We start from the raw sequence: 26,534 nt of genomic DNA, 5'->3' as shown, positions 1-26,534 counted from the left end.
ACATCAATGATGAGAGAGAATCATTGATTGTTGACCAGAGCTCTTTAAAAATCAAAATGAAACAAAAACCTAGCACAGCGTTCCAAATTGTATATTATCTTTTTTCCCTATCCGTTTACTTTGATTTTTTTCTGTAGCTTTATTTAAGAAAGTCTTTTGTAAGTAGCATATTTGTAAGGTTTTTAAAAATCTAGTCTGAAAGTGTCTGTCATTTAATTAGGGGATTTCAGTGTGGTTATATTTTTAATGTAATTACTCATATTTGGGTTTACATCTGCTATTGTATTATTTGTTTTGTATTTGTCCTATCTGCCTTCTCCCTCCCCCCAACCCCCTACCCCCATCCCTTCTTTCTTGTCTTCTTTTGGGTTCATCAAGTGTTTTTTTGTAATTCCACTTTTTCTCTTCTGGTACCTTGTCAGTTACACATTTTTTACTGTACTCTGTGCGGATACCATGGAGATTACAACATGAAGACTTCAATTATGAGAGACATTTTATAAATGTGCACTTCTTACTGTTTCCAAACGGTATAACAGCCTCAGAAGACTTTGGTCCTGTTTAGTCTTTCTTGCATTATGTGGGTTTTTTTTGTCATGAATTTTAACACTGCACATTTCTTAACCCCAAAACACATATTTATTATGGTTTCATGTTGATTTACCTGCAGATAAATACTTTCTGCGGTTCTTCATCTCTCCCTGCAGCTTCAGCTTCTACCCGCCATCATTCGTCTTTGGCCTACAGGATACTTCCTGCAGGTCCCCAGCAATAAGTTGCATGATTTGCCCATTGTCTTTGAAGGATAGTTGCAAAACAGAACTGAAGCTTGACAGTTATTTTCCTTCAGTACTTGTATGCCTGGGTTTATGTTTCCGCTGCTGAACAGCAAAGGAGATGATGTGATTTTATTTTAAAATCTATATTACATAAGAAATGATGTGTGCAATATTATACCCGGCACTTTGGGCAATGCAGAGACGAATAAGTAAGACAGTGCCGTCAAGGGTAGTTTGTAGTTGATGGAGAAATTTAGACAGACCTATATAATTTAAGGGAGTAAAACCACAAGAGTGGGCGGAGGGAGTACTGGATGTACAACTAATCAGCCAGTAAGACTCCAGATCGCAACATCAGCGTGGAGGTGTGTGCCAGGTTAAATTTCTGTCTGGCAGCTTCTCATTTTATGGTAAATTCTTTGGCCTCTCTGCCTCAGTTTTTTCCTGAGAAAATGGGGACACGATTAGTGCCTGTCCTGTGAGCTTGTTGTGAGAATTAGGTATGACCCACAGTCAGCACTTACTGACTATACTATTAATAGTTGCAGTCATTCCCTGGCCCTGGAGGTAAGAGAGATGGAGGAATGTTTCCTGACAGCTCCAACGCATACATGTAATAGATCCTTTAAATCCTGCCACGAGGGTCCTTTAGTGTCGGGTAGGGAGGTACTCCCAACTCCAAGGCTGCTTAAAGTGCATGGTGGAGCACAAGGGCGGCCATCTGAGTTCAGTACCCAAGGACTGGACATTCCGGCGCATGGTAAATATTTCTTTCTCTCTGGGCGAATGTTCCTCGGCCGGCAGGGATGTTTTCTCTAGTGGAGAAACAAAGGTGATGGTATGTGTGAAGATAACAGTCTGTGCTTTCAATAGCTGTCAGAAAAGGGAAACAAAATTGAGCAACTGAATGTCTGGGTTCCCTTTTATGCTTTTTTCTTTTTGAAACATTGCATATGTAGATAGGCTTAATCAGTGCAACCCCCTCCGCCCCCCCTCCCCCCCCCAATACACACGCACCTCGAAGGGGGTGAATTTGTCTGCATTTTTATTGATTTAGGTTTTTCTGTTTAAAATGGGACTTCAAGTGTTATCAGAATTAAATGAGGTAATTAATAGCCTGCTAAATTGTGGGATGTGGAAAAGTGAGTTATTAAAGTGATGCTTAGTGGGATCTGAATTCCAGCCTTCCTTTGTTGTTGCCTTTTGAAAAGGGGAAGAAGAAGAAATTTTGTGTACATTTAAAAATGATAATGTTAAAAACAACCACAATAATTTAAAATAATACAGAGTGTTACTTTAGTTGTCTGCTTTGACCAGAGATTCACAAGTGTAAAGAATTGATCTTATCCCTCCTTCTGTCCTTCCATACGGTTAGGTAGATAAAAGCCACACTGTAACTTAACAACTAATGGAACTGAAGCCAATGTTGTTGTTATTGACTTATATGTGGTAGAATGATTTGATTATTTCTAAGGGTATCTTATCCTTTCCAGAAACCACATGGAATACATCCCAGAGACAGAACGCCCCCCCCCCCCCCCACTTGTCTTTCTCTAGACTACAGTAGACTCTTTGTTGGAGGCTGGGTGGCTTCGCTCTGTAAAATCAGCTGCGAGATTTGCAGTGAGAAGAGCACTGGGCATGGTCTTGGCTTCTGCCGCAGAGGGAGCTACAGTTACTGGGCTTTGCTTACACCTGCAGGATGCAGCTGTCCTTACCCAAGACCTGCCCGAGACCAGCCACTCTCAGAAATGTCCTGCAGGGAGGACGAGTTGAGGCAAATACCAGCTGTACACTTAACTGTTGGCTTCTTGGCTATTCCAGTTTGTCTTTGTCGTCACTTTGCCAGTTGGTCGTCTCTTATAAAATAGGGATTGTTGTCCTAAGGCCTTAAGATGTTGGCTCAGCTGGCATGGATCTAGCCTCTGCCTTCTGTTGTGGGGCCATGTGAGGTCAGGTTACTTAATATGTGGGGAACCTCTGGGGTGATGAGGAGACCTTATAAAAGGATTGCTGACATATAACAGGCCCAGGGACACTGAACGATGCTTGTGTGTAAGGTGGTCATTGTGCATAGAGAAGTGATGTCCGTGAATAAGCCTTTAGAGTTTGAATGACATTTCAGGCTGTACTACTTCTTATCATCTTTTAAGGTTTCATTCAGGTAGTCCACGACATTTGGTCAAGCACCAGCTGGGGCCTGGTACCATGTAAAGAAGAAAAGTGGGCCCTGCCTTTCACAGCTCGAGAGCCGAGATGGAGACACGTGTGCAAATGATTACAATTCAGTGGGATAAGCAAATGTTAAATAGAAGTGTGGGTGCACGAGGACATAGAAGATAGTATCAGAAAGCAGGAATACCCACCCCCCCACACACACACATAAGAAACAAGAGCAGGTATGCATTAGTTGATTTGAAAGTCATTAAAATAAACAAACTGTGTTTTCAAGACTGTATTTTGGTCTTTTCCCCAAGACGTTTCCATCTGGTTTCTGCCTAGGGAGCCCCCCCTTCCTGCTTTTTCACACGAGGGGCTTCTCAAACCTTTGATTCTTCAAAGAACGTCTGATTTACTCAGAATCTTGTTTTGTTTGCTCAGTCACAAGCTTTTCAGAAACCATTCACTGATCTGTGATATTAAAAGTATAGGAACAAGGTGCCACTTAATGTCGAGTGCTGGGTTTGAATTTTGAATCTCCAAGAACTAATGGAAGGGACTGACAAATTGAACAGTTTGGTTTTGTTCTTCTGGATTCGGTTTGATCTTGCTTTAGGCACTTACTGTGAGACCTTGAGCAAATCCTATTGTGTCTCCAAGCCTCAGTTTTTTTTGTAGTTGCCTTGTTACTAGTAAGTACCTGGTGAGGACTAGAGATAGTGAGTGTACTAGTATATACAAAGACAGTGAGTGTACATACTAGATATAGTGAACATAAATGCCTCGTCCTGCACTTGACATATAGTAGGGCACAGTGTATCCTATGTTAGAATTTGAATTCCACATTCTTTTCTTTAGACTCAAGAGCAAATAATACCACTCTACTTTCAGTAATGCACAGTAAAGAGAAAGGGAAGCATTATTTGCTGAGTATCTATTGTGTCCCAAACACCATCTGAGTGCTTTACATCGGTGCTTATCTGGCGAGCTTCGTGGTCATGCGAGGTATAGGTAGGTAATGGAATTAAAATGTATTCTGTACTTTGTTGAAGGTTATGTCAGTTGTAAAATGTACCAAATACTGCTATTATATGGCAGTATTTTTATTTCTTCCTAGGCTAAGAAAGAAATAAAAATACTGCCAATTATAGTTGTAATACATCCCCATTTCAGAGATGTTAAAATGTGAAAAAATATGCATCATAGAATTAATGAAATGTAGTAGTTGAGCTTGAGGTATTCAGGTTACAAAAAGAAAAGTTGGGGAAACAGATTTTTGGGGTCTTGCTATCGATGTACTCTCCTTTCCCAACACACACATATACACATGCCTCTTTTATTCCCCGGTAGCCTTTAAGGATGAAATGGTTTAACACAAGCAATTTATTTAGTAAATATTCATAGAACACCCATTGTATTTTGAGCCCTGAACCAAGCATTGAAGATATTAAATGAAACACACACACACCAAAACATAAAAACACAATCATCCCTCCAGATGCTGACATTTTTAGAGGAGGGATAGGTTGGTGAGCCAACCTTTAGGATATATATTTTGTGAAATTGTTATGAGATGATTTGAGATGGGCTTTTATTTTCTTCTGGAGACATGTGCTCAACATCCAGAAAAGGCTCAGTCTATCAGTTGATGACATTTTCAGCCTGTTCTTCTACACACTTCCTGGCTTTCTCAGAAGGTTCATTGGGAAGAAATCAGAATCAATATTGTGAAAAGAGGCGTATTTTCTTCATCAATTGCCAGTGCTGAAGATCATATTTTCATTTTTTAAAAGCCAAAACATATCTGGATAAAGCTTAGTAGCTTCCACTGTTGGCCTAGCTTCTCCACCCATGGATGTGAGTTATAGCCCAAGTGCTAATAGTGGGTACACTAGCTGATGAGGAATTGCAGCAAGTTTTAGTATATCCCAATTAATTTCAACATTTAAATTGCTTTTCCCTCACTATTTCCTTGAAACAGCTATCACTCATGATTTTCCCATGAAAAAATTGTCACAGAGGGAATTTTGATTTTTCCACAGTTGGGCTTTCAGGGGATAAGCTGGAATGACCACTCATTTAGAGTGGCTTATCACCCAAAAACTACTAGGGAAAAAATGGGAATTTTTTATAATTTCAATAAGAGGTAAAGCTCTTCTGAGAGTAATATGAAACACAGAAACTCTACAAGAAAGATCTAACTACTTAATAACTGTATAAGCTGGAAAACATGCAAATCTAGACAAAATAACTGGGAGAAGTTATTTGCAATGTGAGATTAATTTCATTGAAAAAATGAAGAGCTTTTATAAATTAATTAAGACACCAACAACTCAAAAGGAAAATGGGCAGTCTGCGAACAAGGTAGTTCACACAAAAGGAAATACTAAAAGCTCTTAAAGGTATAGAGATTTTAAACCTCGTTCCTAATAAGAAAAGTTCGAATCAACACCTACAGAGATATAATTTTAACCACTCAGACTGGCAAAGAGGGAAAAGTATGGCCTGGAAAATTCTTGTGTTGTGAGGGAACAGAGAAAGAACAGCGTCCACTGATAATGGGTGTGTGCAGTGGCCCAGTCCCCGTGGAGGGCCATCTGGCGTTAGCTACCAGAGTAACTGTCAGTTGACCACTGACATTCCATTTCTAGCAACAGGTCCTGCAAGTGTTCCTTAGAGCATCATTTGTAATAACAGGAGGCGAAGCAACACAAATACCCTCCAATAGAGAGCTGGTTATGTAAGTCATGGAACATCCATGCAGTGAGACAATATGAACTTGTCAAAAAGAGTGACTCAGATCTGTATGTGCTAACCCCAAGAACTGCATTTAAATGGGAAAAGGCAAAGTGTAGAACAATGCGTACACTGTGTCACATATTGTAAAAAAGAATGTAAAAAAACTGTAAAAAATGAAAAGGACGAGCGGGGGTGGGGAATATATGTACCTCTTTATTGGTGTGAGTGTAGAGTATTTCTGGAAGTACACAGGGAATTGGTAATGGTGGTTACCACCCGGGAGTGGAACTGACTAGCTGAGACCTTGAAGCCAGAGGCTGAAGTCAGTGGTTAGCGAGGGAGAAGTCTGTTTCTTTTGAACCTTTGGAATAGTGTACCGCATATAGTGTAATTATGATGACATGAATCCAATGGACCATTTTATGAAATAATGCTAATCTAATCAAAGGCGGCAAGTTCAAAACATTTGAGTCACAGATGAGCTCGAGCCTTCTTACTTACGTCAAAGTCACACGTTTCCTGTGAACTTTCTATCCTCCGCAATGTCTTATGGCATGCTTTGTGCAACTTTCTTTTTCGTGGTTAGAATTGTCCAAAGGCTTTTTTGTGGAAAGGCTTCCTAATAGGTCTCATTCAGTGAAGTTTAGGACACACGAGATCATTTCCAACAGCATGATCTCCTCACGTCTCCATGGGGCTGAGCTCTTAGAGGCGCGGCAGTACCTTCGAATGAGTGGACTCTGACTCTGAACCAAGGGAGCCAGCCTGCTTTGTCGAGAGCCAGTGAGTCAGCTCAGGGCCGCAGCCTTACTGTTGATGTCAGCGGCCGGACAGCTTGCAGACACACACACCAGGAGCTGGGCGGGGCTCGCCCTGCCCTCCTCCCTCCAGAGCCGGCTGGTTCTTACCAGCTTTGGCAGCCCTGCACAGCACTCACTACTTGTGTGACTTCCTGTGGTTTCCCCCCGGGCTTCCAGAAGAGGAACAATTCCCTTGCTTAGGGCAAGGATTGGCCACTCACACCTTGACTTAAATGGCAGTGGATGTGTAGCCTTCAGGATTTGTAGCCTTTTGAAATTAACTCTTAGAAGTGCTCAGAATTCACAGATGACCTATACTGTAAACACAAGACTAGAGCAGCTACCTTCACCTGCGTTTGGGGCACTTAAGGAAAAAACACACCATGGCCAGCTAGGCTGGACTAAGGTTTAAATATAATCTTACGTAAGGTTGCAGTTGAAACAAAATCCGTTCGTTATCCAATGCTTGGACAGATCTAGGGTGGGTGAGGGGTGTTTTGTTTTTTTTAAAATAACTAACTCCCCAGCGGTTTTGGCAGCTTTCAGTCAAGTTCATCCTGTGAGCCTCTTAAGAGTGGGTGAATTCACTCTGCAGGCTCTGCTCCCCACTCACCTGGGCAGTGCATAGTGTTCATTGGGTTCTGCAACCCCTGTGGTCTGGTGCATCTTGGCATCCACTCTTATTCCAGCGTCTACACTATGATCTCCAATTGTTACCAGAAGGAGGACCTGACCCTTGGTGGGTCTGCCTAGGGCCAGCCAGTAAGTAGTGTGTGGGTTCTTGACTTCGTGCAGGAAAAATTTCACAATGCGAGTCCAGGTGACTGTAAGGGAACATTTATTAAAGCTGGGGAGGTAAAACAAGGAAGGGCTTAGCATAGATCAGTGGTTCCCAACGTGGGGCACATGCCTTACAGGGGGGCAACTTAATTTTTAACGGGGGCAAGTCGAGAATGAGTTATTAATAGTGATTTTTTTTTTGCATTTCTTGTGGTTCTAAGGGCCTCATATACAGTATATAAATATATTTTGTGACATTTACTAGTATACATTTCAGTTCGCTATTATATGTTTTGAAACTTTATTTGCTATCTTTTCATATCATTTCATATTATTTTTTTTTAACAATTTCTTAGTGATTTCTTCCTCAGCACTTCCATTGTCCTTTCGTTCTTTTATTTTTCTCTTTCCTGGACGCCATATTCTTTGGAAGCTTGCTTAGATCACATTAATGGCCTTTTAGGCTTCCTCCACGTGAACAGGAGTTCACTTTTTGAATAATAAGAATCATATGTCACAGGGGAGGCATCAGGACTTCAGAGATGCTTAGGTGGGGCATGGCCAGAAAAAGGTTGGGAACCACTGGCGTAGAAGAAGCAACAGGAGAGCCCACGCTAGGCTGCCCTCGCTGTCTGGGAAAACAGAGAAAAGCGACCTGGGATCAGGTCCAAGGGAGCCTGGTATGAGCTGCCAGCTGCTGCTGCCCATTGCTCCCCTGGTTCAAGCCTTGTGGGGTCCTTTAGGGTTTAGAGAATGCATGCCTCTGGGGGAAGAAGAGGGAAAAGGGGAATAGGGGGGCTGCTCCCCAAAGAGAGAACGTGAAATGGGTACTTTGTCATGAGGCTTCATCTCTTTCTCCTGGGCAGGAGTCTCAGGTGAGGTTTCAGGGGAGGGTTTCAGCAGAATGTTAGCCAGTTTTCTAGGTGTGCTCCTCCAGGGCTGGTCAGTGTCAGTGACTGTCATTAGTCATCGCAGCTGGTCCTGGTGTCACCCACCTGGTTTTGCTGTTTTCTGGACCTGGAGCTGAAATACAACTGAGGCCTGGATGTTATCTCTAGGAAGGCGACCTTCTGTATCTGCTGTAAATTGTTCTGTCGGTTTGTTCAGCTTATCTGTCTCAGTTTCCCTATTCCACTTATCTTGGCTTGCTGGACTGTGTCACAATGACCTCAGGGAGATCTAGACAGCATAAGGTCAACAATGTCTGCTTGCCAGTGGATCATTTTAGATTTAAGTGTCAGCCTGTTGCCTATACAATGGAAGCACTCCTTGTTCCCTCTCCTGTGATCTGGGCCAGGCAGAAGAAAAAAGAGGGAAAGACAACAAAAGCCTAAACAATGAAAAGACGAGGGAAAGTTTGGGGAAGTTTTGTCATAAGGTTATTTGGCTCTTAGCCCATGTTTTAAATTTGTTTTCGTGAGTTTTAAAAATAAGGCTTACCAAACAAAGTTGAAAGCACAGTACAACCACCTATAAATGCATCAGCTCGATTCAATAATTCTTTGCATTTTATCATTTTGCTTTTTGTATATGTGAGTGTATATTTATAGTACATATTTTCATTTCTGAGACGTCCTCCAAATTTCTGATAACTGATAACCTAACTCTTTTTAAAAAAAAGCTTAAAAATCAGCATCTGCCTATTTTCCTCAACTTTTTTCTTTTTGTTTGCCAAAATTATGCTGAGTAAATGTGGATTATCCTTGCCCAAATCCCTACTCTGGGATGGGTTTAACAAGAATTCACACGCAGAAGAATCTAAAATCATGTCTCCTATTGAGACAGGTTGGTAAGCCAGGACAAGTGGGATAGGGAAACTGAGATAGTTAAACCGCCAAGCAGTTTACAGCCATTTAATAAACCAAAAAAATCCTATCTCCCCTAACCAAGGACACTTAAGAGTAAGTAGTTTGCACTCCCCAGCCAGAGGGTAAATAACTTACATCACCCTCCTCAGGAGATAACAGATCCAGTCAGTGCCATTTGTGTCAACCACACCTGGGGACGGATGAAGGGATGAAGTCGGGGGGAATAAATCTGATTTTGGCGCATCAGCATAAAGCTGATGAGTATTGTGTTGAGGTCCTCCCCTAAGCAATCAGCCTTTAAAACCCCCAGGAATGTTAACCTCTGCCTTTCTCTCTCCTAAGCTTCAAGGCCGGCCCTTCTATTACCTCTAACTTTCTGAATAAACTTGCTCTTATAATTTGAGTTCTTGGCTCTGAAATCTTTCTTTGCCAAACAAACTCAAGAACCGAGGTCCAGTTTCACCAACACCGCCTGTAAAACTGTCATTTAGGATTTTAAAGAAACCTGCCTCGATTTTTCTTTTTTTCTTGGGGCGGTGTATTTGGTTTTTTGTTTGTTTGTTTGTTTTAAGGGAGAAATCATTGTTTATAGGTATTTCCTTAGTATCAGGGCTGGTAACCCTGATTATCTGAGCCCTCATTTATAGCTGGAATCCTGGATTTGGATAACAAAGCATTCCTTATTATCTAAATTCTTATAAAAATGGACTGAATAGATTCAGATATCAAGAGATGCTTATAGGGCAAGGAGAATAATGCTCGTTTTTAGTGGAGCTCTATTGCACTTACCTACGTAGGAGGTCATGAAATCTCATTTACATGAGCAGCTGGGAAAGCAGGAGAAACAAGCTTTAGCTATTATAATCCTTAAGTAGTTGTAGTTATGTATTTACTTGTGTATTAATTCCTTTGAAATAAACCTTTAATAGAAATGGAATTTGTTTTTTTAAACAGTCACTGGTCTGTTGGATCTGAAATATTTGCCACTAGACAACAAAGTTATTGGCTACAGTTGAAGTGATTGGTATTGACAGAATCTCTCATCTTTGTCTCTAGGCAGTCAACCAGTTGGGGTGTAAGCTCTGCCATTGAGTGACAGATCCTTGGAGACCCTGTCTCTGACCCCTTCACTCTAGCTAAGGGGCCAGGGCAGCTCCTTAGACTCTTTATATTGAGTTTATAGTTTTTGTCAATTTCCCTAAATGCAGTGGGTCCAGACAGGGAAGTGACAAGGCTCCGAAAAGAAGATTAGACAGAATCTAGACAGACCCGATCTTGAATCCTGGAGCTTTGTGACCTTGATTGGGTTACTTAAACCTCTTAGAGCCTCAGTTTTCTCATCTGTAAAATGGAGCTGATAAAAAGCTACCTTAACAGCAAATGGATTACATATATTTCATGCTGGTTCATTTTGCACAGTATTATTAATGGCCTGTTTCTTAATGGTCCTTTTCGCATCCTGAATCTGTGTTAACAAGCTGGTCAACTTAGATGCAATAGCAATTTGATTTCATTGAATTTAGCAAGTAGACTTTTAAAAACCGTTTTTAAAGTGATGGAAATTTTTCTAAGTGTTAGATGAGGTCTGGAGGAAAAGTTTAGTTGAAAGGGTGACTTTTGACTCTAAGAAGCTTTCCTCTTGAGTCTGTCAGCATATCTGGCTGCAGAGAGGACAAGGAGTGTCTCCTGGAATCCAAATGGGCAGTGCCAGGAGCCAGGGGGTTAAGTTGAATCATTTTAGCAGAATGGTAAGGAGCACCCAGGCTGGGTAATTACTGCTTCATTTCAGGGGGTTACTGAGGCATCGAAGTTGTTAATTAGTTTTATGAAAACAGATTGTGCATCCACAGGGAGATTGTAATTGGGTAGTAATTGAAATTAACTTGGAGGTAAACCTTAGTTGAGTGAACCAGTTGGCGGTAACTTGGAAGGAGAAAGGGATTTGGGGTGGGGGTTAGGATGGGAGTAGAGAATGAAATACCAATAGGAAGACAAACAATAAATGACATAATTTGAACAGAGATGACCTTGACTAGACTTTTTTGTTTAGAAACAGGGAAACAGGTCTGCAGAAGGAAATGGTTTTTCTAAGATCACACCTTCCCTTGCAATGATATTCCAGGATTTTCATGACTTTGATTTTTAAAAGTTGACTGTGGGGAAAATGAAATGCATGCTGAAAAGGTAGCTCTGAGGCCAGAGTTCTGGGCACATTCCTGTTGGTAGAATATATTCAGGAATGCTGCTAGCTCTTAGGAGAGAAGAAAAGTGCTCTCAAAATCTTGTTTCATGTATATACCGCCCTTTTCTTGGATAAAGCTCGGAAGGACTTTCCTGTACCATTCCCAGCTACATCCTCCCAAGGGGCTAGTGAAACACTTGACCTTCCATTTCCTAGCATGTTAGGGAAGGCCAGGCAACCAAGTGGTCTTTTGATTTGATATGAAAAGAGGAGACTTTAGCTCCAGCTTCAGTTTCTGGTTGTGATTTGGTGGAGCACCCAGAGTGAGCACTCAGTTTGGGGGCTCTGGTTGAGGTAGGAGAGAGGGTTGTAAGGACACAGCTGGAAATGGCTCATTCCAGTACTACGCGAGTACAAGTAAAATCCTCGTTCTCATAAACATGGCTACAAACCTCCATAGCCCAGAGGTGTTCAAGCTCACACATGTCAGTCAATACCCTGTGTACTAACCGATTTGGGTGGCTCTGGAAATCAAAGGAAGATGGTCAGGTCAGCGGTGGAGCTCCTCTACGTGTGACTCAGCTGTTGAGTCAGGGGAACCATTTATCTCTTCCCATTTCAGGTTGGACTAATAACTGCAGTCTCTGGAAGGACTAAGTGTACTTCCATGGAAAGAAACTAATCAGAAGGACATTTGGGGCTCATTTGGCCAAAATATAGTACATGGTCTTGAAGTTTCCACAATAGAACCATCTGTTTTGGGCTGGTTCTTTCTTTATTATCCCTGCCCCCTCCCCTTTTGGTCTGTCTTACTGTCTCTACCTCATTTCTCAATTGAGCCTTCCAAGTTAGCGTGATTACCTCATGGCTATAAAACATGGCTAAGAACCGAACTTTTCACATTTCTCCAAAGGGGCTTCAGATATCTGGTGGATGATACATTTCCTTCATTGGCCAAGTTTTCCCAGGGGCCTTTCTTTTACATCTTAATATCTGTCTGACTGCAAGAGGATTTTTTGTTTTGTTTTTTTGGTTATTTTTGTGGGGGGGTGTTGCCCTTTTGTGCCCATGAACATTTAACAAAAGTATAGAGAAGAGCTCAGCCAAGTAGATGCTCTTCCAGCTATCCTGTTTCTTGGCTACCGATATAAATAAAAGAGGCTACGGCCACAACATTTTCAAGTTAGCAGAAGGAAAATATACTTATCAGTGGTGACTGCTTTCAAAAATAACATTTATTGTTTTCTTAATTATAAAGTTAATATGTCCCTGCAGAGAATCTGGAAAGCTCAAAGAAGCATAAGGAATAAATTAAGTTACTCATTTTGTGCATGTTTTGAAAAGTTTACGCTCAAAGCTTTTGTAAGAAAAGACCCTCTTCTGTGGAAATCTGGCTTTCTTGTTTAGAATATCTGTCTTCTCTTTCAGTTTCTAAATCTTATTATAAGTGTTCCTCAGTTGCTATAAACTCCATACTGAACCAAGGACTTTCTGAATTAATAAAAGAAAGAATTCATTTATTCCAAATATCCTGATGACTGAATTTCTGATGAGAGCTACCACAGGTAACACAGTGCTTGAGTTACATGCTGTGTTGCAAACCAATTTGGGGGGATATTGTAAATATTAAAGTAAAAAGGAAAAAAGTAAGTTTCTAGGATCAATATTTTTTCTTAGAGTGAAAAAATGTATATAACTTTAGACAAATCTCGAATGCAACCAACTACTGTGTATCCTTAGTAGAATAGATTTTCTAGAAAGACGATTGTCATGGTCTCTGGCTTTAGTGGTAGATGTTAGCTTAGCTCCAGTGTGGTGATGCTAAAAACAATTCCTAGGGGCATTTTCATATTCACTTGACTCATTCCTAATTACAGGAGAGCATCGCATCAGCATTCTGTCTTCCCAAGTTATGTTGGAAATCACATGATTAGTCCTTTGGCAAAAGTAGGGGGAAGCGGTTAAATATTTAAAGTTTTGAGCTGAGTTCAGGAAATAGGTGGGTGGACATCTTATTTCTTAGCCTGTTATCATGTGATTTGTGTGTGGGAATTGCTTTTTAAGCAAGAATAATGCACTATATTGACTGACCATGTTGTCCCATGTAATGTCCCTGAGAACCAGAGTGTAGACAAGTGCTCTTTGTCTGAGTGAATGAAAACTGTGTATTGGCATGAATGGCCATGTGCATTTGCAGGGAGCAGGGGCACATGCCAGGCCTATTGAAAGAGAATGTTAAAAGCATATACATAACTTATCCGTGGATCAGACGGGTGCTGCTGGGAATGCGTGTTTTCCAAGTCTTAAACTTGCACTGGAAGCAAAAGTGAGGTGTGGGTGGTTGTACAGAGGAAAAATGCTCTTGGAACAACATTAGACGTGAGGTAATCAGTGGTCTTCAGAATCTGCAGTCCACTGCAAGAATTTCTTAGGCCTTAAAGGTTGTAAAAGAGGCAGTTGTGTTTGCTTTGTGCGTTTTACAACTATTCAACCTGATGCTTTGAAAGGAGGGTCAATGTCTTCTTGGCCGAGGAACTTGAAGTTGACTTGTGTGAGTGAAGTCAGGAGGGTTCTAATGAGTAGTGATTAACAGCTCTGGGAAGAGTGCTCATCCCTGAACCCTGCCCTGTGTGATCTGCTCCCAGATTTTCATCCATGCCAGAAGAGCCAATGAAAAGATAAAGTCGATGGACTAGAAAATACCACAAGTACCTGCCAGAGTCCTGAAGTATAGTGTCAAATGACGGGGCTGTGTAGAGATGGCAGGCAGACCTGAGGTGAACACTGATTCTCTCCCAGTAGCTGTGTGACCTTATTTCACCTGTAAAATGGGGTGATAACACTATCACTTCCCCCATCTCCACTATACACCGAGTACAGCCTTGATTCTACCTCACCTGGCCAAAGTTGCAGCATGCTGTCATCCTACTTGGATTCTTGTCTGCACACCAGCCCGGGTGGCCACGAAGCTCACTCTCTCCATCAGAAACCATCTCATGTTTGCTTTGTGTTATGTCTCTCTGGTGCCCACCACAGAAGGCAAGCTTCATGCTCATGCTTCGGGTGCTCTGCTCTCGTTCTTTCAAACAATTTTAATTTCTGAGCTAGTTTGAAATGGAAATCAGGAAACCTAGAATCTAGACTTAGTGCTGGCACTTACTGGTTGGGAGTCCTTCATTAAGTCACTTCTGGAGGCCTCGGTTTCCTTACTTGTAAAGAGGTGTAATTAGTTTGCTAGGGCTTCCATAAGAAAGTAGCACAGACTGGGAAGCTCAAACAACAGAAATTTATTTCCTCACAATTTTGAAGGCTAGACCTTTGAGATCAAGGTGTCACCAGGGTTGGTGCCTTCTGAGGCTTCTCTCGGAGAAGCTGTCGTCTCCCCCCTGTGTCTTCACATGATCTTCCCTCTGTGTGTGTCTGTGCCTTCTTATAAGGACAACAGTCATACTGGATCAGCACCCAATTGTACCTCAATTATCTCCTTAAGATTTTCCTAAAATTTTATTGTTTTGAGAGAAAAAGAGAGAGATTGATTTATTGTTCTACTTTTATTTATTTATTCGCTGGTTGATTCTCATATGTGCCCTGACTGGGGATTGAACTCACAACCTTGGCATAGGACAATGCTCTAACCAACTGAGAGCCACCTGGCCAGGGCCCACTTACTTCTTCAAAGGCTCTATCTCTGAATACAGCCATATTCTGAGATACAGGGAGTTACAGCTTCAACATATGAATTGGAGATGGAGGGACCTAATTCAAACCATATCAGAGAGGAGTATACCAGTTATTATCTAAGACCTTTTCTAGCTCTACAAAATCACACTGTAAGTTGGAGATCTTCCCCTTTGTTCCCTGTCCAGTTCTACTCCTATGAGGTGACAGCTCGATATATATGCTTCTGGATTTTTAATGCTCATACATATTCTTATGTATATTTTTGAAGGGTTTAAAAGTCTGTGTGGTCCTGGCCTGTGTAGCTTAGTTGGTTGAGCACCATCCCAGGCACTGAAAGGTTGCTGGTTCAAATCCTGGTCATGGCACATGCTTGGGTTTTGAGCTCTATCTAGTGGGAGTGTGCAGATGGCAACTGATTGATGTTCCTCTCTCACATCGATGTTGCTCGCTCTCTCCCTTCCTCTCGCTCTAAAAAATCAATAAAAATTTTTTTTCAAGTGTTGTGTATGGTGAGTTTGTGTGTATTTAACAATAATATGATAAGTTAGTAGGGGCTGTCAATGGGAGACTTTATCTATAAAATATTAAATGAGACAGAAAAGCATCTGAGAACATTTTAATTTCATTTTCTTTCTCTATGACTTTTAAGTATATCATTAAACACATTCTTTTTGTTGTTCCCTCCCACAGCTGGATGCCGACAAACTGGCTCTCCCGATGAGCCCCAGCCCACTTAGTCCGAGCCCCATCCCCAGCCCCAACCCGAAACTTGAGAATTCCACCCTCCTGACCGTGGAGCCCTCCCCGCTGGAGAAGAGCAAGGGCTTCTTTGTGGACGAGTCCGAGCCCCTTCTTCGCTGCGACTCCACATCCAGTGGCTCCTCTGCGCTGAGCAGGACGGGCTCCTTTATTACCAAAGGTACAGCCAGGAAGCCTTCCCCATAAGAGCCCTCAGGACGCCTCCCTGCCACTTCCACAGTCCTAGGGAACCTGTCCCAGCAACGTGATAAGGCCAGCCCTGGAGAAACCATGTCGTTAGCCAGTGGGGATTCACGTGGCAACTCTTGACAGCCCCGGCTGTCTGTCTGAGAGCCTGTGCTCCTGGAGTGTCCGTCACCCTTGATCCTCATGCTATCAAATGTGTGTTTCAGAAAAGGTCCGATAAAATGTAGTCTGGCAGGTTTTCTGAAAATTATTTACCAGACTTGCAGAACCCACAGATTTAAAGCATCAGCCACTCAAGAGAAGGATAGGGTTTAGTGACTCGAATTAAAATTCACTGTTAAGCTTACTTGTAAATAATAATATTTTAAGCATTATGAATTGGTACTTTTGGTACATAATTTGCTACTTTCAGTTTTTAATAGCAGGGTTAGGAATTAACATGCACACTAGATTGATGACAGATATTTTGTTAGGTATTTCCTAGTTTGTTTAATTCCAGTTATATTTTAGTGAAGGACTATATTTTATGTTCTATTTTATAATTTATAAAATATGTTCTATTTTACATACTTATATTTTAAATACTTTACATATTTATATTTATCTATTTTATACTTATGTAAAATATTTATATTTTGTGTTATATTTTAGAGAAAGCTTTTTAAAAATATTTTTATTGATATTTGAGAGGAAGGGAGAGAGAGAGAGAGAGAGAGAAATATAAATGATGAGAAGGAATCATTGATTGGCTGCCTCCTGCATGCCACCGACTGGGGATCGAGCCAACAGCGTAGGCATGTGCCCTGACCAGGAACCTAACCATGACCTCCTGGTTCATAGGTTGACATTCAACTACTGAGCCATGCCGGCTAGGTGAGAAAGATTTTGATAATAACTAGTGGCCTGGTGTACAGATTTGTGCACATTGAAAGGGAATCTGGTGCGGGTGAACCAGATTCAGGCCCGACAGGGCCCCAGCAGCAAGCTAAACCCACGGACGATTACATGAGGAATTGGGCTCCCTCCTCCCTCCTCTCTGGGTCCGGAGTGCGGATGAACCAGATTCGGGGTTGACAGGGCACCAGCAGCAACCTAACCTACTAGTCGGAGTGTCTGTCCCCTGGTGATCATTGCGCATCATAGCTACCAGTTGAACGGTCACTTAGGCTTTTATATATATAGATAAGTTATAGTTTCTCACACCATTGTAAGGCATGACCCAAGAAACATTATTTTCTCATGTATGTATTTTTGCTCTTAGCAGTTCAGTTTTAAAATATGGCATCATAAGTAGACAGTCATATAATTATATCACATTGACTTGAAATAAACGGGGGGGGGGAAGGTGGGTTGAGGTCTTTTGTTTAGTGAGCAAACTACTGATGGGGAAAATAGTAAATTATCTGGGGGGAGGGGTAGTTTTTCAGATTTTTAAAAAGGTATTACAGTATTTTCCTTCTGAGTTTTAGAAGAATTTAGAAGTCATTTAGGGTTAGGCAAAGGTCCTGTTAAAAGACACACACATCAACAACCCATTGAAGCAGATCCTTGTCTGATCTTTATTAGGCAAATATTATTTTGATTTCTTACATGCAATGCAAGTAAGAACTCCTGTGTTGTTCAAAATGTGCCAGAGGTTCCCTCACTCACCTTGGGGTGGTAGGTTGGGGATAGCCTGTGGGGAGAGTAGCTGTCACTCTTAGCGGTCCTCCCTTGCCCCCAGCACAGTCCCTTTACTGCTGTCCTCTTCTCTCCCCTGTGCAGAAAAGAAGGACACGGTTTTGCGGCAGGTACGCCTGGACCCCTGTGACTTGCAGCCTATTTTTGATGACATGCTCCACATTCTGAATCCTGAGGAGCTGCGTGTGATTGAAGAGATTCCTCAGGCTGAGGACAAGCTGGACCGGCTATTTGAGATTATTGGCGTCAAGAGCCAGGAAGCCAGCCAGACCCTCCTAGACTCTGTTTATAGCCATCTGCCCGACCTGTTGTAGGACGCAGGGAAGACTGCACTCTGGAAGTTACTCATCTTAGTGTCAGGGTGGTTGGTTTTCTTGTTGTTGTTGCTTTTGGTATGTGTATGTTTGTGTGTGTGTGTGTGTGTGTGCGCGCGCGTGTGTGTGTGTAACAGAGTAAGTATATGGCCAGTCTTTTGAGTTCTTTCCTTTTTTTTGTCGCCCTTGCCCTTCTGGGAAGTTAGTTTATAAACCTTTTCAAGATATAACTGTTGCAAAATACCCACCACTAAAGTTTTTTAGGTTCCATATTTTCTCTGTTTTGCCTTCTTATGTATTTTCCAAGTTGTTCTGCGCGCTTTCTGTTCACTTCATGTAGCACAAATGCATTGTGACTGCTCCAGCGCACCGGACTGTGAGCCCCTTCAGCAGTGTGATGGCGCCCTGTGAATTCTGTCAGCGGTCTGCGTGTCTCAACATCCACATCTATGTTTTTTATTCTTACCATTTTTTTATGATTGTCACTTGCGAATTTTCTTAAGGGTGAAGGACATGTAAGACCCTGTCGAGTTACTGTAATTCAATGAAATGTTGCATTGTCTTTTTCAAATGCCTTGTTGTGTTGTTCATACTCATGGCCGAAACTTGACCACACCGTTGCCAATTGTCTGGTTTTCACCTGGACACCACGTAGAATGCTTGATTACTTGTCCTCCTCTAATGCGCTCTGGGCTGGAGACGTGAAATCCTCAAGCCACCAGGACCTGCTATTTAAGTGGCTTAACAATTGGACCACCAAAGAACTTGAACTTCATCTTTTAGGGGTCAAGCTGTTCGGGAACATATTGCTGCACTTTGGAAGGTCACAACTGAGTGTCAGGGCACCTTTTCCACAGGGAATTTGCCCCGCTTTCCTTTCAAGGTGTTTTTTTTTAATCCACACGTGTTGACAGGTCCAGTTTGCCCTGGATCAAGGCCTTGGTCTCGGTGGGATTCCTGCATCATTCAATCACGTCAAAAGTGGCTGCAGCTGTAAGAGCTCTTGTCTGATATATTTGCACCTCTGCTTCCATTTATAAACATACTCTCTAATGCTCAGTTGTCAGATTCTAAATCAAAGGTGATGTGGACTCCCTTTGTGTGGGAGGGGTTTGTGGATAGTGGTGAGGGACTGATATCAGAAAAATGCCTTCAAGTGTACTAATTTATTAATAAATATTAGGTGTTTGTTACCTGAGTAGTCTGAGTATATTGAATCCTTGCCTTGTACATGTGCTCACCTTATAGCTCTTTGATTCATCTCTTGGGAAAGTATTTAGGTTATTAAAAACCCCAACCTTTCTATTCTATAAATCATGCAAATTAGCAAAAGTTTGTGTTTGGAAAAGTCCCTGGAGATTCACAGAGAAGGACTACCGAGCACTAAGTGGCTGAGCATTTCCTCGCCTTTCGCTGTGTAAACCTGAGGCTCCTGTTTTTGAGATTGTCCCTATATTAAGAAATGAGGATTTAGGGATGAAGAGGTACAAATGGTGAGGCCTTGGAGTATATTCGTCTTACTCATTTCCACCTAGGAAACTTATCACTCATGGGGTCTATACAAGTTCATTGGCTTCTGTATGAAACCACATTGCCCCGAGTAACTTCTTTCTTGGCAGTAAGGCTGGGAGAAATCTTATGGTATGATATATCATATAACATTACATTTATTATATTTTATATTTTATCATAGCTTATCTTGGGAACCCTGGCTCAACAATTCCGATGGCTAGAATCAGCAATTTTGAGTTCTTCTTTCCATGAGAAACTGGAAGTAGATACTCTGAACACTTTGACCCATGTCAGGGACATGACAGGGTATTTTTGTGTCATCCACTTCCACATGGGTGTTTTAGGGAACTATCCTGGTATTTGGTTTAACTGGTTCTCAGGCTTTGATTCCCTTCCTCCTTTGGGACAGAAGACAAGAATTCACACACACACACACACAGCAAACTAGCCCTGGCCAGTGTGGCTCAGCTGGTTGCACCATCATTCTGAATACCAAAAGGTTGTGGGTCCAATTCCCGGTCAGGGCACATACCCAGGTTGCGGGTTTGATCCTCAGTTGGGGTGCATGAGGGAGGCAACAGGTCTGTTTCTCGTGTCGATGTTTTTTGCTCTCGCTCCCTCTTCCTCTGTCTTAAAAAAAGAAAAAGGTTTTTAAAAAAGGCAAACTAGAATGGGTCATAGATGGTAGTGGAGGAGAAAGATTTTTTATTACAAAAGATTTCAGGACGGCCACTTATTGTGAGGGTGGGAAACAATGAATGGATGCAAAAATATTACGGTTATTAAGTGTGAATTATTCAAAGGTTGGGGATGCTCTTAACCAGTGGTTCTCAACCTTCCTAATGCCGTGACTCTTTAATACAGTTCCTCATGTTGTGATGACTCCCAGCCATAAAATTATTTTTGTTGCTACTTCATAACTGTAATGTTGCTACTGTTATGAATCGTAATGTAAATATCTGATATACAGGATGGTCTTAGGTGGCTCCTGTGAAGGGCTGTTCGACCTCCAAAGGGGTTGCGACCCACAGGTTGAGAACCACTGGGTTAAATGCAGAGGAGCTTTTAAGCAATTAGATTGGGCTGCTTTGCAAAGGAGAGAATGGCTCCTACCCTGGGGACAAGTTGGGCGGCTTCAGTGGTTCTCCACCTTCCTGATAAGAATCACCTGGGAACCGCAGTCTGTGAAGGCAGGCCCAGAGTTTCCCCCTCACTGTTTCAAACGCTCTTATTTATTTAAAAAAAATTTTAAGTATAATTTACATTCAATATTTTTTTTAGTTTCAGGTGTACAGCATAGTGGTTAAGGCCACTCTGCTGAGCTCCTTAAACTTGAATGAGCAAGTGAAACACCTGGGGATCTTGTTAAAATGAAGATTCTGTGTCAGTTGTTGGGGGTCGGGTGCCTGGTGAGGTGGATGTTGCTGGTCTCCAGATCACACTGAGTGGCCTGAGATTATGCCTCGCTTTCACGCAGAGTAGCGCTAATAATGGAGATGACACTAATTCCACGGGAGGGAAGTAAACAATTTCTGTTGATCCAAAGAGATTTCCAGGCAGGCAACCCAGGTCAAAATCTACAGCAGAAGCTCAGTCCTGACTGCACATTGGGATGAGCAGGGGAGCTTTGGGAACCCAATGCCTAGGCTGTACCCCAGACCAATTACATCAGAATCTCAGGGGAGTGGACCCAGGCATCTGCATTTTTAAACTTCTCAGGCCCTAGCAGGTTTGGCTCAATGGGTAGAGTGTCCATTCACAGGCTGAAGGGTCCCAGGGTTGTATTCTGGCCAAGGGCAGGTACCTGGGTTACAGGCTCAACCTCTGGCCCTAGTCAGGGCGTGTGCAGGAGGCAACCAAACCGATGTGTCTCTTTCACTTCAATGTTTCTCTCTCTTTCCCCCTCCATTCCACTCTAAAAATCAATGGAAAAATACCTTTGGATGAGGATTAACAAAACAAAAAAAGCTCCTCAAAAGGTCCCAAAGTAGAGTTGGTTTGAGAACCACTGATAGAAGAGCTTGCGAAGGGAGCGCTTCTCAAGCCTCACCCCCAGATCTCATGGATAAATCTTACAGGGATAAATCTGCCATTGTGATTTTCCTATAGACAGTCCTGCTCAGCTCTGTAGACTTGCTGTAGGGCCCATAACCTTACTGTAAAAGCTTATGGAACTCTTAAGAGTTGATACAATACCAAGCATGGATGGGGCAACATCCTAAAGCTTACATTGCATTGATAAAATCTGCAACTAATCAATTTGTGGTTTTGAGTATAATGTATAAGATATGATTAGTCAAGAACATTTGGGAAGTGATGTTATTCTTATTGATATTTCTATATATATTTGATTGAAGTTTTCTCAATAGTCAAAGCAATGAAGTAACCTGTAATGAGTCATAAAACTGCACTGACTGTATCAGAGAATCTCAGATTTGTAGCACCTGAGTCATTGGAGCATCCATCTCGTTGTACAGTCCTGTGGGTACAACAGGTACAACATTGTACAGCCCTGTGGGTACATCTTGAGCTTTGGAGAAGAGCAAGTGTGATCTCTTGTTTAGCAGAATTGAGGGTCTTACCTTTGGAAGGAGCTTGGATGTCATCTAGAAAGCCTGTAGTTTTTAGGTGGGAAGTCAGGCTGTATCTGCCTGTTAATGACAGAGCCACGTTGCGTCCCATTCAGCACTCCTTCATAATTCCAAGATAATCCCTTGTTGCTTCTTTTCTTGAAAATAGAAAATAAAATTAATCATGTGCGCAGGAATTGTTAGAATTAGAAATCTGAAAAAGTCTTTACATAGTCTATTTGACTTCCAAGCAGCTGCATATGTGAAACATGTTTGGATGCTGGAGTCTTGTTATTTCCAAAACATAGATATTCATACAATATATAGGATATAAGAAACACATTAATGTTCCTCTCTAGGAAGAGGAACAGGGTGGCCAGGAGACAGGAAGAGGAGAGAAAGGACACGTTTTTCATTATTTGTCTTTGGATCCTTTTTTTTTAAAAAAAGGGAACAGGGTGGCCAGGAGACAGGAAGAGGAGAGGAAGGACACGTTTTTATCATTATTTGTCTTTGGATCCTTTTTTTAAAAAAAAGTTTTTATTTATTTTAGAGAGGAAAGAAGAAGGGAGAGAGAGAAAAAAACATCAACCATGAGAGAGAATCATTGATCGGCTGCCTCCTGCACGCCCCCTACTGGGAATGGAACTCACAACTTGGCATGTGCCCTGATGGAATCAAGCAGTGACCTCCTGGTTCATAGGCCGACATTCAACACTGAGCTACACCAGCTGGGCAATTTGTTCTTTGGAGCCTTTAAGTTTTGTACCATGTTGTGTGTATTGTTTAATTTTTAAAAAAACGTATATATTAATATTAGTTTTAGAATATTTCTATGGCGTCCAGTGAATCTACACACCTCAAAACCAAGGTAAGAGTTACATGGACCAGACTTAAAATGTTAGTAATAGCTTTGTGAGGAGGACTTTAGTACAATCTGCAGAGAATCAGCCTCTTGTCCTGCTGTAGCACTCCGCCCCCCAACCTCTTTATGATTTTAGATCCTCTCCGGACTTGGCCGAAACAAGCATTAGAGTGAGGCAAAATTCAAATGGAGACAATTCAAGCTTAAAATTTCAGAGAGGAGCATAGCAGCTATTTTCTGGCCAATCTTTTTGTATTTCTCAGCACAGAAATTTCTTATAATTAAAATCTTCATGAGAAAAAAGGTCAAAGATTTCTTAAGAGTCTTTTAGTAGTTCTTCACCTCTCCAAAGGACATTGCTGACATCATCTTGTTTTGTTCACCTACTGCTTTGTATGGAACAAAATCCTAAGTAGAAAATCTCGTGGGGATGGAGGAAGAGGCAAAGCAATAGCTCATTTGCAATAGTCATGACAGTTGTTTCTCATTCTCCCAGGAAGCCAATTTCCCATCAAGTTTGGGTTTATTTTGCTTAAATAAGTGTATCTGACATCAGAAATATTCATTTTATTACTCCACCCATCCATCCATGAAACATTTAACCACCTACCATGGGCCAGGAACTATGGAAATACAAAGAAGAATTCCATACAACGTTGTAACTACCAACAGGAACAGGCCATTTGTTTGTACACTGCTGCATCTTCAGCACCTGGAATAGTGCCTGGAACACGGTAGGTGCTCAGTCACTATATGTTGAATAAATGAAGGCATGCAGGTTCCAAACTCAGGTTCACAGCTCCGTAAGGGGACCAGCTGTATGGACATTATAATCAAATGTGTCTACATAAAATGATGGAAACACTAAAAAGGACCTTAAAAGAGTCAAACAAAAAATGAATCAAGGAAAATATTGCAAAGTTCCATAGTGTCAGCCCTCCTTCGTATTCATTTCAAGAAAAATTGTGTCAAGAGCAACACACTAACAATTGGTGTTCCGTGCATTTCAAAGCTTTGGGAAGTGAGGTAGGTTGAAAAGGGGGATAACCATAAGGAAAATATAGGTATAGTGAAGAGTTACTATAAAAGCAAGAAGTTCATATCATTTATACATTGGCTCCTTCACCATTTCTCAGGTGTACTGTAAACCATCTTGACCAGACATAAGGCCAATCATGTGACTGTTTGTATATATCACATATTTATAGAATAGAGTGTATATATTCCCTCATGGAACTCCTCCTCCTATAAAGTATTCAAAGCCCTTGACACTATTCATCTTTAACCTTAACCTGAATCTTTTTTAAAATGTTTTTTTTTTTTTTTTATTTATTTTAGGAGAGAGGAAGGGAAAAGGAGAGAGGAAGAGAGAAACATTGATCAGCTGCTGTTGGGGTCCAGCCCCAGCGGTCCAGGGGTTCCCAAAGGTGTGGACAGAGTCAGTGAAGAATGAAGGAATGACACGGAGGCAGCGTTCAGATCATCAGCCTAGCCAGGTTCTCTCTTTATTGTCCTGTTACATCTGTATTTATACCATTTGATCCTATAAGCATGCCTCTATAATCACATCATGGTATGTTTTGGGTAACCTTCTACAGTTCCTTGTTTTATTTCCATAGTTTCTTATCTGACCTTTGCCAAAAATCCTGTCTCTATCTAGTTCTGTTGATTTTAATCTTGTCTAGGTTAATCTCTGTGTTCTGTTATAAGGGCTATTCCAAGGTCACTGCTCTACTGATAAGCTACAAGGAAGTGACTAAAGGAGATTATCCTACCCAGTAAAGGTTATGTCCTCCCAGCCTCGCTGCTTGCCTTCCCTGGGACTGTCCTGTGTCATAATTCCAGGGAAAAATCCTCACCTGGGGAAACAACCTTTCTCAGAGAGGTGGTCCTGTTTAAAACACATAGCGCTAAGAGGGGGAGCAATCATATGCCATATACACCAGGTCCCTTGAAACATAAGCTGTGCAGATGTTTCTTCCCTGCAGCAACTAGGTCAAGCAGCAAGGGTGGACCGGCTTCTGGCAAGCTGCCCCCTGCACATCCCCTATTGGGGATCAAACTCACTACCTAGGCATGTGCCCTGATAGGGAATCAAACCAGTGACTTTTTGGTGTACAGGACAACACTCAACTAACTGAGCCACACCAGCCAATCTTATGATGTAGGAACCATTATTATTTCCATTCTACTGATGAAGAAACTGAGACAGATAGATTGTGACTTTCCCAAAGTCACATAACTAGTATGTAGTGGAATCAGGAAGACCAGCTATAGGATGGAGTCAGCCAGGCATGGCTCTGAATGGCAAATAAGGTGGACTCAATTCCTGTCTTCCTAGAGCCTTTCATCTGGACTCCACCAAAATTGAGTTGTTTTTGTTTTAGTTTTGGCTTTCTCCTTATTAAGCAAGAAAAGTAAAATAACTTTTCTTGAAATAATTTAAGACATACAAGAAATTTCAAAAGCAGTGCAGAGAATTTCTATCTACCCTTCACCTGGCTTCCCTAAGGATAACTTCTTGTGTAGCCATAAACATTACCCAAATCTGGAAACTGACCATGTTATTAACTAAGCTACAGACCGTACTCAGTTCACACCAATTTTTACATGCACTTTTATAATTATTTCTTTTTGGTGTCTAGCACTATAACATTTTATCATGTGTAGATTCATGTAACCACCATCATAATCAGAATACAGAACTGTTTCATCACCACAAAGACACTTCTTCCTGTTAACCTTTATATGCTTTCCCGCCATCCTACACCCTGGCAACTGTTCTCCATCCCTGCAGTGGTGGGGAGAGTTATTTATCTGTCACTTGGAGAGTACTATATAAATGGAATCATACAGTATATAACCTGCTGAGATTGGTTTTTTCTTACTCAGCATAATTACCTTAAGACCTAACCAAATTGTAGAATATATCAACAGTTTGTTGGTGTTGTTTTTTAACTGCTGAGGAGTATCCATGATAAGGATGCATCACAGTTTAACCATTCACACATTGATGGACATTTGGACTGCCACAAGTAAAGCTGCTATGATGATCACTTGCATACAGGTTTTTGTATGCACATATGTTTTCCATTACTTTAGGGCAAATATCCAGGTGTATGATTGCTCGGTAGTATAGTGAATATATGTTATTGGATGCTTAACTTCATAGGAAACTATCAAACTGTTTTCACAGTGGTAGTACCATTGTATGTTCAAGAGCATCCTTGCTAGTCCTTAATATTGTTGTATTTTATTTTTATTAAAAATATATTACTTATAATGTTATTAAAATGTTTTTATTTTAGTCATTCTAATATGTAAACTTGAATTTATAAAGTTTTGAACAAATGCAAGAATTTAAAATTGAAAGTCCTATTTTTCTAATGCTTTTAATTACTACGATTATATTCTTTTTCTTTTTTAAAAATTTTATTTTATTGTAGCAAAAATAGTTAAATGTGATCTACCTCTTAACAATTTTAAAGCATACAGTACAGTATAATTGACTATCGATACAAAGATATGCAGCATATGTTTAGCAGTAATTCACCTTGCATAACTGAAATTTATGCCCATTGATGAATAATTCTCCATTTCTCTCTCTCTCTCTAGCCTCTGGCAACCATTATTCTACTTTTTTATTCTATAAATTTGATTATTTTAAATAGCTTATGTGAATGGAATTATGCAATATTTATCTTTCAAGGACTGACTTG

At 41.2% G+C, this 26,534-nt stretch overlaps 1 protein-coding gene across 1 annotated transcript in view; it reads left to right on the top strand.

The window, feature by feature from the left end:
• TNFRSF21 (tumor necrosis factor receptor superfamily member 21) overlaps positions 1–19,066 on the top strand; it is a 52,751-nt gene extending 33,685 nt beyond the window's left edge. Inside the window, exons 5-6 of the mRNA XM_015572163.1 lie at positions 15,620–15,848; positions 17,639–19,066. Coding sequence (XP_015427649.1) covers positions 15,620–15,848; positions 17,639–17,868 — 459 coding nt within the window. The 3' untranslated portion in view covers positions 17,869–19,066. The remainder of the gene's footprint in view (positions 1–15,619; positions 15,849–17,638) is intronic.
• Positions 19,067–26,534: the final 7,468 nt, after the last annotated feature.

This window comes from Myotis davidii, unplaced genomic scaffold (genome assembly GCF_000327345.1).
Source record: "Myotis davidii unplaced genomic scaffold, ASM32734v1 scaffold167, whole genome shotgun sequence".
Classification (NCBI taxonomy): Eukaryota; Metazoa; Chordata; class Mammalia; order Chiroptera; family Vespertilionidae; genus Myotis; species Myotis davidii.
The sequence above is the reverse complement of the archived record's forward strand: the minus strand, read 5'-3'. Positions and strand labels throughout refer to the sequence as shown.